Genomic DNA, 13,938 nt, shown 5'->3' on the forward strand with positions numbered 1-13,938 from the left:
ACACACGTGCACACACACACACACACTGTGCCAGTACCTGCGTCTTCACCCCTCTTAACCCTCTTTGTTCCAGATATTTGAAGATGCCTACAAGTCCCAGCTGAGCTGTGTAGTGGTAGATGACATTGAGCGCTTGCTGGGTAAGGTTCTGCTTGCATTGTGGTAACACCATTCTTCTTTTTTAAGTATCCTTTTAAGTTCAGGGTTATAACAGAGAACAAAATGCTCATAAAGCAAAAACACCATTCTCCTTCTGATAACCCTGCCATGACCAGCTAAAAACACCTTTCTCCTTCTGATAACCCTGCCCCATGACCAGCTAAAAACACCATTCTCCTTCTGATAACCCTGCCCCGTGACCAGCTAAAAACACCATTCTCCTTCTGATAACCCTGCCCCGTGACCAGCTAAAAACACCTTTCTCCTTCTGATAACCCTGCCCAGTGACCAGCTAAAAACACCTTTCTCCTTCTGATAACCCTGCCCCGTGACCAGCTAAAAACACCTTTCTCCTTCTGATAACCCTGCCCCGTGACCAGCTAAAAACACCTTTCTCCTTCTGATAACTCTGCCCCGTGACCAGCTAAAAACACCTTTCTCCTTCTGATAACCCTGCCCCGTGACCAGCTAGAAACACCTTTCTCCTTCTGATAACCCTGCCCCGTGACCAGCTAGAAACACCTTTCTCCTTCTGATAACCCTGCCCCGTGACCAGCTAGAAACACCTTTCTCCTTCTGATAACCCTGCCCCGTGACCAGCTAGAAACACCTTTCCCCTTCTGATAACCCTGCCCCGTGACCAGCTAGAAACACCTTTCCCCTTCTGATAACCCTGCCCCGTGACCAGCTAGAAACACCTTTCCCCTTCTGATAACCCTGCCCCGTGACCAGCTAGAAACACCTTTCCCCTTCTGATAACCCTGCCCCGTGACCAGCTAGAAACACCTTTCCCCTTCTGATAACCCTGCCCCGTGACCAGCTAGAAACACCTTTCCCCTTCTGATAACCCTGCCCCGTGACCAGCTAGAAACACCTTTCCCCTTCTGATAACCCTGCCCCGTGACCAGCTAGAAACACCTTTCCCCTTCTGATAACCCTGCCCCGTGACCAGCTAGAAACACCATTCCCCTTCTGATAACCCTGCCCCGTGACCAGCTAGAAACACCATTCCCCTTCTGATAACCCTGCCCCGTGACCAGCTAGAAACACCATTCCCCTTCTGATAACCCTGCCCCGTGACCAGCTAGAAACACCATTCCCCTTCTGATAACCCTGCCCCGTGACCAGCTAGAAACACCATTCCCCTTCTGATAACCCTGCCCCGTGACCAGCTAGAAACACCATTCCCCTTCTGATAACCCTGCCCCGTGAAGAGCTAGAAACACCATTCCCCTTCTGATAACCCTGCCCCGTGACCAGCTAAGAAGTGCAGTATGTACGTTTTATGAATCTACGATACTGTGGCAGGTGTCGAGAGCTGTGTGTAGCTTGAAAGTGTATAAGGTCGGTGCTGCTCATTGAAAATGTAATACTATTATAAATGAAATAGCTAGAGCTTCAATACAAGGGGTTATTGCACCGTTTCTGCAGAGGGTAGAACTCCTACAATGAAGATGGTCAAGTAAAGATCTATAAAATCAAGTTAGTTATTTGACCACATTTGGCATTTATATGCTGAAAAATATATTTAAGCATAATGATGTATTATACATTATTACATACATACGCAGCCTAAAAGAAATATGGGAGAATTTACGAGTGTCCTTGTTCTCAGACTATGTCCCGATTGGCCCTCGTTTCTCAAACCTGGTCCTTCAAGCTCTGCTGGTCCTCCTCAAGAAACCCCCTCCCAAGGTGAGTGTTCTGTGGGCTGCGGCTCTTCTTGAATGTGTGCGCGTGTGTGGTTACTCTTTAGCATTTGACATTTTCTGTGCTCATGCTCCAGTTGTTATTTTGACAGTGGCAGAAAGATGGCAGCAGATCATGCCTATGGTCCCAGTCGTTTCCATGCGGAGTGAATCAAAAAGTGTTTCCTAGTTGTGTGATCGTATATATAGCTTTACGACTGTGCGTGTTCATGTGAGCTTTGTCTCCTAAATATAGCCGCCAGGCCTCTATGGCATTTTAGGCGGTAGGGCCCTAGTCTAGGCTACGTTCAGCTGTAAATGTGTTTAATGTGTACGAGAGTGTTTTGGTCAGGCTGTTTTGTGCTGGGTGTGAATGGGAGCTGAGCTGTTTCTCCTGGATGTGTGTATGTAAGGGAATATATGGCAGTATAGATGTGTTTGTGATAATGTATTGGTCTGGGCAGGCTGTTATGCTTGGTGTGAATGGGAGCCGGGGCTGTTTCTCCAGGGTTGTAAAGCTCCAGGCCCAGCGGGGAGCCCGGGCTAGGGGAGGCCTGCCTCTCGAGGTGGGGGGGGAGAGACAACGGAAGAGAATGGGCTCTGTGAGAGAGCCGGGGGGACCTGGCAGCACCGCCGCCTGTGTGGCACCTCATCTGCATGCAGGGAAACACCCCCTCCGCACCATGGGGGGGCAGACGGCCCATAATCCCCCTCTCTCCTCTCCTCTGGCCCTGACTGAGCGACCAGGGCCTCTGGGGAAAGAAACAGGCCACTTCCCTGATTGAGTCAACTAGACTAGAGCAGCTAGGTAGATGTGGTCCACCACTGAGAGAGACACAGAGACTGAGCAGAAGCTTTATAAATAGGCACAAGGCTCATATACGGGAGTAGTTGAACCCACCTTACCCATACACATGTCCCCATACCTTTTTCTGTATTTTGATGCTGTGCAGCATGCTGTTGGATGAGGTTTTTATACACTTCCGCACGTCATTTAATATTTACATTTTTTTACAGGATGTCCTATCTGTCCCTGAGCTAAATATCCATCGTGTGTCTCTGTGTCATGTTCCCCCCCCCCCCCCCCCCCCCCCCAACACAGGGCCGTAAGCTGCTGATCATCGGCACCACCAGCAGGAAGGACGTGCTGCAGGAGATGGAGATGCTGGACGCCTTTAGTACCACCATCCACATCCCCAACATCTCTAGAGGAGAGCAGCTGGTCGAGGCCCTGGAGGTAGGCATAGACACACACACACGGACACACATGCGCAGACATGCACACACAGGCAACACACACGGGAATGTATGTGCCTCACTCTCCAGTTTTGAAGTCGGGATGGTGATAAGTAGCAATGCATTTGTCGTGAGTTTTTCAAACTGTTTTTCTGTCTGTTGTAGATGCTAGGTAGTTTCCAGGAGAAGGAGCGGGCAGACATTGCCAAGGCGGTGAAGGGCCAAGGGGTGTGGATCGGCATCAAGAAGCTGACGATGCTTATCGAAATGGCCGTGCAGGTGAGAGAGACGCACCCTGTTTAGTTGACATGTTTCAGCCCAGCACTAACCATCAAATAATCACCTCCTTCAATCTGGACCATGGTTAGTGGGTTCAGGTGTGTTACTGCTGTGCTGGAACAAAAGCCTGCACACACCCTTTAGCTCTCCCAGAGTGAGGAGTTGGAGAACCTTGGCCTAGACAACCGCAGTCTGGGGAGTGATGGATTCTCGTCTGGTTTCAGTCAAAACAAACCGCCATTAATTACGACCTTTTTAATTAAAACCAGTTTGGATTCAACAATGATTTGTGTGGTGAGCCCCAATAATGTCATCGCTGTACTTTCCCGACCGTTCTCCGCATACTTCCCCCGTCTTATGTGCTCACATGCTGTGAATTGTAGAGGAATGCTAGCCACACGCAAACACCACGTGGCGCCTGGGAAAGGTCTTATCTACTGTTGTGAGGGTTGTTACTCTCTTAGGCCCTGTCCAGAAACAACCCTACGGGCAATTCAAAAGAGAATTTATGTCAGGTTATTGCATAACCTTTCTTGCCCAATCCTACCTTTTCAAAACCTCTTTCCTCAATGGAAGGCATGAACACGAGGACCTTATTTGCCACCACTGGAAATGTACAGGTAACTGCCAAAATGTAAGGAAACACCAACATAAAGTGTCTTAATAGGGTGTTGGGCCACCAGAACAGCTTCAATGTGCCTTGGCATAGATTCTACAAGTGTCTGGAACACTTTTGGAAGGATGCGACATTGTTCTTCCACTAGAAAATAATTTGTTGTTTTGTTGATGGTGGTGGAAAATGCTTTCTCAGGCGCTGCTCCAGAATCTCCCATAAGTGTTCAATTGAGTTGAGATCTGGTGACTGACACAAACACTTTAAACCCCCTATGCTCCTTTGAGACCCCTCTTTACAAAGTCACTGAGATCTCTTCTAGCCGTGGTAACCCATAATAATGGGCAACTGGTAATTTTCATACATGGCCCAAAGCATGATGGGATGTTGATTGCTTAATTAAACACACCTGTGGAAGCACCTTCCTTTCAATATACTTTTATTTAACCAGGCAAGTTGGTTAAGAACAAATTCTTATTTACAATGACGGCCTACCCAGGCCAAACCCTAATGACGCTGGGCCAATTGTGCGCCGCCCTATGGGACTCCCAATCACAGCCGGTTGTGATACAACCTGTAATCGAACCAGAGTCTGTAGTGACGCCTTTAGTACTGAGATGCAGTGTCTTTAGAACGCTCTGCCTCTCGGGAGCCCAACTTTGTATCCCTAACTTCTCAAATCCCTAACTCCTCAAGTGTTTTCTTTATTTTGGCAGTTTATAACTTTTACATGTAATGTATGACTTTCCACTTCTTTCATGGAACACAGCTAATCGTGTTGAGGCCAGTCATATACATCTCATATCTAACCCATAGTCAAGATAACCGTAGTTGAGTACTACCATGCATTTTGCATTGTCTGTCTCTGTCTCTCTCTCTCTCTGTGAGCTGGTTCTCCCCCTCGGTTAGCCAGGCATAAGACCCACTCTCCATGCTGCGACTATTCAGATTGCCAGATGTATCACTCCCTCCTGTCGCCCTACAGTTGATCCACTCCCCTCCAAGCCCGCCCGCTCAAACCTTCCCAGCAAATTACAGACAGCCCTGCAGGCACCTGTGCTGTGCTGGCCCCAGGCCCACTGAGAAACCTCTGCAGTCTACTTTTAAACAAGTTGTTGGAACGGAGGTTATATAGAACATGTAGGCAAAGATGGGCACATGCCCAAAGAGCGCTAACAAGCATGTGTGTTTGTGTGTCTTCCAGATGGATCCTGAATACAGAGTTAGTAAGTTCCTTACCCTGCTGAGAGAACAGGCAGCGTAAGTAGAACACTCTTCTGTTCCCGTCCCCTCACACCACCTAGTTCTTGTTTGGTTCGTTGTTGGTTGACGGATTGAATGAATGTATGTCTCCTTGCTCCCCACAGGTTGGGTTCTGTACCCATCTAAGTCCATGGTGGAGCTGCATTGCCCAGCAGTAGCTGCCTCTCCCAGTAAGTACTTGAACAAAGCGTGGAGCATGGGGTGTGTTAGTGTAGGGTTGGAACCAGAAAATATGCAGATTCTTTCACTTCCTTCCTATTCTTCTAACTCCCTCTCACTTTTACCCTCAGTGGCTGAGGAGCGGAAGCCTGGGTGCTGTCCATCCCCAACGCTCCCTGTGTAATCTCTGTACCTCGTGTTTCCATGGCAACCCCGATTGACCCAGCCTCTTCCTCATCAACACGACCTCTCTGTGTGTGTAAATTTAAGTGAGAATTAAGCACTTGTTCTGTGTACAATTTTTATTTATGATTCATATTTCACACTATTCCCTATATAGTGCACTGCTTTTTGACCAGAGCTCTATAGGTCCTGGTCAAAATAAGTGCACTGAATAGGGTGCCATTAGAGACGCATCCAAAGTGTTGTGATCTGTGCTGCTAGCACTCCGTGGGATTTTATGTATAAAAAGCAAAAATAAGGTGGTTGTATGTTTATAACTCAGTAGGTATTAGATGAGGAAAGTGTAAGCACAAACGTGTATACGATGACCTATGACCTATTGTGTGTTCGATATTACGCGCCTAGATCTCGAATCATTCCAGGAAATGATGGTTCCAAGCCTTTACTCTTAGCTCTGCTCACTTTGGTTTTTATTATGTTTTCATTTTTGACTCTCTTTGTTTTATGAATAATTGTCATGGATACTTAATCATGTTATTAAATATTGATTAGATAGTAACTGGGAAAAAGTGATCCATTTTCAGACCAAGACCATTTTATAAGGGAACCCTCCCCCAACCACGCACGCCTGATGTTCCTGTTGAAATTGTTTCTGTATCATGCTGTTCTCTATGAATGACCTCTGGAGACCCTCTGTTGTGCCTTTGCCTGCTGGTGGATGGCTGTGCTGTTTCTTTGTGGACAAGAGGAGAGGGAGGATAAGTGGAGGTATACTAGGTTTAAAGCATATCGTTGTTACTCTTTGCCATTACTGGTGGTCCTCTCTCAGTATTTCTGCGGTGTGTGTGAGCAGTCGTTCAGCCTGCGTAGCTAACAGAAACAACATCTTATGCCAGAAAGTGTCTGCCTTATAGAACAGGAGAGATGTGGTTCTGTTTCAGGATGGCACTACACTCTTTTGACTGTTATAACCCATGGGCCTTATCTCTACCTCCTAGTCCTGATACAGAATAGAGTCTCAGTACACTTCGGTATAAAGGCTATATGCCCCCTAAAATACAAGAGAATGTCGACATTAGACATTATAGCACGCCTCCCTCCGTCCGTGTGCATGCCTAACACACTGCCATTTATATACAGAAGTACAGTATGCAGGTTTGTTTCAGATAAACACAATTCAAGTGTAAATGTATGGATATATCAACCAGATGCATACATTATTTGCAGTGACCAGCGTGCTTTTTTTTCACTAAATCTATTTGTAATGAAGTCTTGAACGCTGTAAAACTTATGACATGTTGCAATTGTATTATCGCAATAAAATTGGACACATGAACATTTCGTACAGTACTTTTCTAAGTGTGTGTGTGTATTATTGATTGATGATGCAGATGCACTTGTCGTTCACCTATAGATTTTATCAGGGAGAAAATGAACTTGATCGAGACAAATTGCAGACGTTTCAGAGTTCTATTCTAGAGCAGATTTTCGACATTAGAGTTTATAGTGAGGATCGGACTATTTATTAAGCATGGATAACTGTCTATCACAGTTTGGAGCACCATCGCAGCTTGCCCTTTAAAAATGAGTTCAAAAGTGTTATGTGCAATGTCTATATACGTGATTTGGTAAGGAAATGTAGAGGAATCGATACTTACAAACTGAAATGATTAGAAAAGAACCTCTGGCTAAGAAGCAAAAGCATGAGACAGTAATTTGTTCTTCAAATATATAATCTTAGTTCAGATATATACACATTGTATAATAAATAATATTTATAAAAACACAACATTTTCAGATTATAAAATAAAAAGGGAATTATTAACTTTAACCTTTGTACAAAACTTTGGATATAGCGGGCAGGAAAGGAAGGAACGACAAAGTGCCCTGTAGGGAGGGCTTTTTAGAGGGTGACGCAGTTGCTAAGCTACCGTATGTCACAGAGAGGAGCCTATACTACCTGGGTAAATTGTATTTTTGTTAAATATAATGAATAGGAAGCACGTAGGACTGTCAGAACATGTTGTGTGGAAACCTCTCACAGTTTATCCCACGTGCCTGCCATCCCTCCCCCCTAACCCTCATACCCCTGTCACTGGCAGTCAGCACAAACACACTTTCGCTCACATCAGCTGTATCCCAATAGGCTACGTAACCTTCTTACCCTTGTCTCCTCCATTTGTTTCCCACAGACACGTAGTCTCTGAACAAGTCTCCAACATATTGCTTCTATTGTTAAGACGTTTCACATCCAGTGGCAATTAAGGGAAGGAGATGAGGAAAGGGGGCTATTGAAGACTTGACACTTTCTGCTTTCTCCACTTGTCATCACATTTCACTGGTGAGTAGGGTTTAGCTTAGAGCAAGGACTTCACCGCACTATGAGGAACCTAATGAAATGGACCTTCGGTGTGTTAGATATAATTATCTCATTGTTGTAGTATGACCTGCTGTTAGTATAATTATTAATTAGCATTGGGCCTATTGCAAGTGCAAAATGACCTGGTGACGCATGAATTCAATGTTAATCCAATGAAGTACGATCTTTTAAACCTGAACCCTCTACCTGTTTGTTGTGAATGTTTTCTTCTATATGACATATTATAATTTCCTCAAATACTGTAAGGGAAATTCCAGAAAAGTATCTGATCTGAATGAGATCAACAAGAAGAATGCATTTGCTCTCATAAATAACAATTGCTAAGGTTTCACCTCTTCCAGACAGTTCGTGTACAGCTGAATAGTGCATACATGTACAGAAATGTCCGTGAGTGGAAACAAGCATGTTTGTTTCGAGCACATGTCCCTTCCTGCATACCACCTCCAGTCCCGGCCCATTGCTAAAATTTCAGAAATGTGGGGCTATAAAATCACGCTCTAGCACATCTTCCAGGCACCTCAGCTAGGTGACTGCTGCAGTTCAGTATCAATACAGGGGTTGGGAAAGTGGAGGTTTCATCAGCTCAGTAGCTTAGTTTAGGGCAGGGTCCAGTAACAGCCCACTCAGTAGTTAAAAGTGGTAGGTTCCTGGGCTGCCGCCGTGTGTTCAGTACTGTTTGGATTGAGGAGTGACGTTGGGGAACTGCTTTAGTTGACCAGCCAGGTGATTGACTGGTGAAATCAGGTGTTAGTTAAAAAGATGTCCATTCGATAGCAATGGTCTGGAAAGTCATCGGTTACTGCAATGATTTCACGTTCGGTACCACAGCCGTGTGTGTGGGGGGGAAATAAATAAAGAAGGGGTCATGGCCCAATACTGCAGGAATGGGAACTGGTCAAACTGACAGATTGTTCCAGTGGAAATGTGGCCATCCCATATGGAGGATGCAGGGCTTGGAAGAAGGATATGAGGGACATTTGTATTACAAGGGTCCAGAAGTATAGAGTTCCAGTACAGAAATGCCATTCCCCATTGGTGTCTGTCTGTACTTAAGTCTGTATGCATGCGATGACTGCAGTGTGTCTGCGATGGCCGCTGTGGTCCATCATTCTGTCCGAGCGAGCGCACAGGCTCTCACTTGCACGTGTGCACGTCGTAGACGCGCACACACTCCTGGCAGCTGACGTAGCAGCACCAGTGGAAGATGCAGTGGCACTTCTCCTTGCGCTTCTCAGTCCGAGTGTTGTGGCCCCTGCCACAGCAGAGCAGGTCGCAGCCCTCGATGCCGTGCGAGGACACATTGCAGGAGCGGTCGCGCGTGCCGAATGAGCCCGTCTCCGGGTTGGGCTCGCAGAAGTTGGGCGAGCCCTCGTAGTAGACCAGGTCGCGCTCCGTGGGGTGCTTGAAGAAGGCGTACTTGGCGCGCAGCGTCTCCACCCAGCCGCGCGACTCGCGGTGCTTCTCCACCACCATCTCCGAGGCGCTGTCGTACTTGTCCTTCAGGTAGTCGCCCAGCATGCGGAAGTCAGGCTGCGCCCACCAGCATGTTTTCACCTCGCAGCTGCCCGACAGGCCATGGCATTTACAGCGGAGGTGCATGTGGTCCAGGATGGTCTGAGAGAAAAAGAGTTAGAGGGAGAAGGAAACAGAGAGAGGAATTCACCACAGTGTACAGTAAATGTGATTGGTAGCTTGTCAATATAACACATTCTGTCTGATGGTGATTTGTTTAGTCTGGGTGTCAGTTTGTTTAGTCTAGGGGCATGTTTGTTTTGTCTATCGCCCTCATTGTTTAGTCTATCACCAGACAGCCCATTTTCGAACAACTATTCTTATCAATAACCTGACTAGTAACTACCGAGTACCGACCTGTAGGTTGAGAACAACATGCTACTTGGCTGGGTCTACAGGTGTGGCTCAGGCAGCTGTGAAACAGAGGCAGGCATTTGTAGCGTGCAGCCGCTAATTCATTCTGAAGTCACTGCATTTACGTCAGCAAAGCGGCTGGCTCTCCACCTTTGTTTAGATTTGTTTTGCTTTAATTCCCCAACTATATTTAGCTGCAGAATTCCCCCAGCTGCGGCGGAAGGCAGGTGTTTGTGGCACCTTTGGGCGAGAGGGGGCGGTGAGGGGTGGAAAGGTTCTTAGTTCTGACATCATGTCCTGGGCTTGTCAGGCCCCTGGCATCTCCCAGGGGCCCCGAGGTAAACAACGGAGCGTGAGAGGGCCAGGTGGGGCGGCTGGGATCAGGGTTGAGAGAGAGAAAGGGGTCCTGACTGGGCTGCCTGCCATTTTGCAGCTCCTGTGGTCTCCCTGCTCCTGTCTAGTCAGATCAAAGGACTGTCTTGTTGCCGTGTGGTCTCTCCAATTGCCCCTCAGCATGTCGGTGAGGAGTAGCTCACCAGATATTGCAGTGAGCAATGACAGCAGCGAGTGATGGTTTAAGTCCGAGCTGATTCCCTTCTCTTCCCCCTCACACTAACTCTGGTTATTTGTCTCTCAGGGAATTTCAGTTAGGATTGGAGGCATGAAAGGCAAGGGCATTTTTTTTTATACATCAGATAATTACCCAATCATTCAAGTTGAAGTGCTACTTTTCAGGCAGAAACTCGCAGAAATGTGGACTGAACTTAAGTCAAATACCAAAATCCTTCCTGTCATAGAATTAGTAACCTGGTACTGTAATGTTTACTGTGGATAATTCCATCCGATTGCCAAACAAGCAGATCTTTGTTCATTGTATTTTTGCTACTGTGCTTTTTATCTTTCTTTAGTTACAGGCCTGGGTGTGTTCAGGGTGTGTCCTGTATCATTATCTACTGATATATGTGTACTGAATGTACTTAAGTTTATACACTGCATCCCGCTTGGCTGTGTAGTAAACTGTGGTACATATGTGTATTTCCATTACGTGCATGGCTTTGTGTTACCAACAGTTGTATAGTTAACTGTATAGCATGTACTACCAATATATCCATTCTAGTTGTGCAGTACAGTAAATCCTCAGTGTTTACCGTGCGTCCTGCTTCGTTGTTGTGCCGATTCATAGCAGAGCGCGCGTCAGGGCGGTTCTCTCGGGCATCGGCAAACTCTCTGGACACCAGCACCCCGAACTCAGCGTCCTCGCTGCAGCCGCCCCACTTCCAGCCCTCCCCCGGGGGACCCTTGTGGTGGGAGTCACAGCCACACATGGTGGACGTGCCCTCGGCGCAGGACCGAGTCACAGCAAACGCCACCCCCGCTGAGGCGACGGCGTGGACAAACGCCGACTCTCTGGTCGCTAGAGAGAAAAAGATGAGAGTATATTAAATGAATCAATCTTTAGTGCCGCATCATAACGCAGCGAGTTTCACTGCTGCCAGCTTCAATACGGCAGGGTCAATGAAAAGGATACCGCAAGAATAAATACAAAAAAATCTGAGAAATGTCCGTGAGAGGAGTTAAAACAATAGGCTCTGATCAGTGTAGTAAACACGGTGAAATTCTCTTGACTCGCAACATAACTTCACCTACCTATGATTTTTGGAACACGTCGTGGTGATGGCTACAGTAGACATGTCCCCTGGCTGTGACATCAACCTATTGTGGCTGGTGTCAGTCGGGCCTAATGCTCAGTGAGATCTCGGTGACCTCCTGTCATCCCTGAGGTGTGCCGTTTTGCATCTGGGTAGTGTTTCAGGAATGTCGTCGTCCCCCCCTCTCCTCCCCCTCCCTCTGTCAGAGCCCACAGGGCCTCTGGGTAGAAACTGAGCAGGGCATCTGCTGTGTTTGTGCTGAGAGATGGACTTACGCCTCCTTTGAGCGCAACAGCTTATTATGTAACCAGACACCATTGTTTCGCAATCACAGCACACTTACTGTGGGCTCATCCATTTCTCTGCTGCACCACCTCAGACTGCACACACACAGGCAGGGACACACGCACGCACACACACGCACACACAAACCCGGAGGGTAAGGGGAGGGCCTACTCCGCAATGGATTCACTGTTAAATCTAGGGAGGCCTAGCCCCCCTAAAACTGACTGTAGTTAGTAGTGTTCTCTGCTACATACCTGCAGGGAAGTTAGTTACTCTGCGGCGTAAGCCGATCTACAAGTCTTTGTAGTGCTGATTTGCATTAAGCAGAGAGAATCATAATCGCAAAAGGTGTAGTCTGGGTTGCCAGGGGACATTTCATGCGTTCATAAAGTTAATTAGCGTTCACAGCCTTTCATGAGGTTACCCGTTTTTTGGTGGGGGGGGGATTTTAGCATTTTAAGTTACACATCCTTTGTTTGAATGAAACCTTCATGTGAACGGCTGAGTAGGGTCATAAGTTCATAATAGGGTGAGAGGTCATATGGCTGCTCTGATGGGAAATCCAGGGAAGTGGAAACGTATTAAAAGTCACTAGATTACCATTAACCATCACCTCTTATCTACATGAAAGCATGTCGCACATTATCTAATCAGTTAATACATCTTGTAAATATATAGTCACAAAACCATGACTAAAGGAATTGTCTCAAGTGTCCACAATCTACATCCCCCCCAGTGTGCTTCATTCTAAGTAAACAGCTATAAAGCAACATTTTTGTGCTAAAACCTGTGAATGTTTGTTTGATTGGATCACACACACCTCTGGTTGGGAGGCGACTGGGAGTCCCAGCTACCCTGGCAAGCCCTGCTGGGCTCTCCACAACAGGGGCCTGTGAGCTGTGGGCCCCTGGAGCTCTGGTTGTCAGCCAAGGCTAGCGCTGCTCCTGCTACCTGCTGGGCCCATCAATCCGCCTTTGTTTCCCTTGTGTCACACTGTATTACCCACACAAAGGGCCCAGCGACTCGCGCCCCCACAACTCCGCTCTGCCCAGAGCTGGCATTCCCTTAACCCCCCCCCCCACACCCTCCCTCTGCCACCACCCTGAAACACCATCCTCCAATACCACCACCACCTCCACGCTCCATTTCCCCCCATAGTGGTTAAGGTGGTGGTGGACTGGTATAGCCACCCTGGTCTGGGGCCCCTTCCCTCCTCGCCAACCCCTTGCCCGTCACTCCGACTCAGGCTGCCCCCCCCTCCCTCGCCAGCACCCCCTGCCTTCCTTCCACTTCACCCCAACGTGCCGGCCCGGGGTAGGTTGGGAGATTCCCTTTCAGCCTGTTTTCATGACAGAGTCAAAAGGGCGTGTGAATGGAGCGTCCGTGGGAGCCGGGCTGTGTGAGGCGCGCACCGGTCTTCATGCACAGTAGGGGTTGAGCTGAGCCCCCCCCCAGCCCTTTTCTATTGCCTGTAATCTCATTTGGCCTCCCCTCTCCCTTTTTATTTATTTTATTGAGGAGAGCGATGGAGGTTCACACTGCCCATTCCTGCCCAGATCCCTTCCACTCTGACACACAGGCTAATTCATTTCCAATCAGCAGCCTCACTCCACAACACAAAAAAAAAAACCATCTTCATCATTAGGGATTTCAAGGCCTACTCCGAGCACCCGCGGGTTCTGTTTCTGTGCGTTCTGTGTTTTTGCATCAGATTGTTTAAAGCAACCAGTCAGTGTTAATAAGACCGTTGATGATTAGTATTTAGTGTGAAAAGCCCGATAGATGATCTCCAGTGGGTCAACTGTAACAAATGCGTATCAAATTGAATCGTGCGAGCTCATCTTGAGAGATTCACAACACTGACTAACCTTCTTTCATCGTCTAAAAACGGCAACAAGGTTGGGAAACGCAGGAGGAGACACACAAACTCAGAAGACGCGATGTTGAAGGTAGAGCGATGGATGGACGTTGAGTAATCTGTCCCTCCTTGTATCGGCGCTCATTTCTCACTGCAGTAAGGAAAGGTGTATATTACTGTTATTCCCCTGCGAGTCATTTGTCAGCCGGAGCACAGGGGACAGGCAGTGCTCAGCTGCAGAGTAACGGGTTCTTCTATTCCTATGTCAGCTTGCTGTACTTTCCTCACACTTGTTTACATTCTTTGTTTCCCGTGTTCTC

At 47.4% G+C, this 13,938-nt stretch overlaps 2 protein-coding genes across 4 annotated transcripts in view; one reads left to right on the plus strand and one right to left on the minus strand.

Moving 5' to 3' along the window:
- The window catches only part of LOC115201052 (vesicle-fusing ATPase), a 49,685-nt gene extending 42,755 nt beyond the window's left edge, over nucleotides 1-6,930 (plus strand). Inside the window, exons 16-22 of the mRNA XM_029764278.1 lie at nucleotides 74-140; nucleotides 1,775-1,854; nucleotides 2,950-3,084; nucleotides 3,249-3,362; nucleotides 5,180-5,235; nucleotides 5,343-5,408; nucleotides 5,529-6,930. Of these exons, the coding sequence (XP_029620138.1) occupies nucleotides 74-140; nucleotides 1,775-1,854; nucleotides 2,950-3,084; nucleotides 3,249-3,362; nucleotides 5,180-5,235; nucleotides 5,343-5,364 (474 nt within the window). The 3' untranslated portion in view covers nucleotides 5,365-5,408; nucleotides 5,529-6,930. The remainder of the gene's footprint in view (nucleotides 1-73; nucleotides 141-1,774; nucleotides 1,855-2,949; nucleotides 3,085-3,248; nucleotides 3,363-5,179; nucleotides 5,236-5,342; nucleotides 5,409-5,528) is intronic.
- A 154-nt stretch (nucleotides 6,931-7,084) lies between these two features.
- Nucleotides 7,085-13,938, minus strand: part of LOC115201053 (proto-oncogene Wnt-3) — a 39,840-nt gene continuing 32,986 nt past the window's right edge. For all 3 annotated transcript variants that reach the window (XM_029764279.1, XM_029764282.1, XM_029764281.1), the window contains exons 3-4: nucleotides 10,975-11,240; nucleotides 7,085-9,574 (exon numbers count right to left, since the gene is read on the minus strand). In XM_029764279.1, the coding sequence (XP_029620139.1) occupies nucleotides 9,095-9,574; nucleotides 10,975-11,240 (746 nt within the window). In that variant the 3' untranslated portion in view covers nucleotides 7,085-9,094. The remainder of the gene's footprint in view (nucleotides 9,575-10,974; nucleotides 11,241-13,938) is intronic.

Source organism: Salmo trutta, chromosome 10 (assembly GCF_901001165.1).
Source record: "Salmo trutta chromosome 10, fSalTru1.1, whole genome shotgun sequence".
Lineage (NCBI taxonomy): Eukaryota > Metazoa > Chordata > Actinopteri > Salmoniformes > Salmonidae > Salmo > Salmo trutta.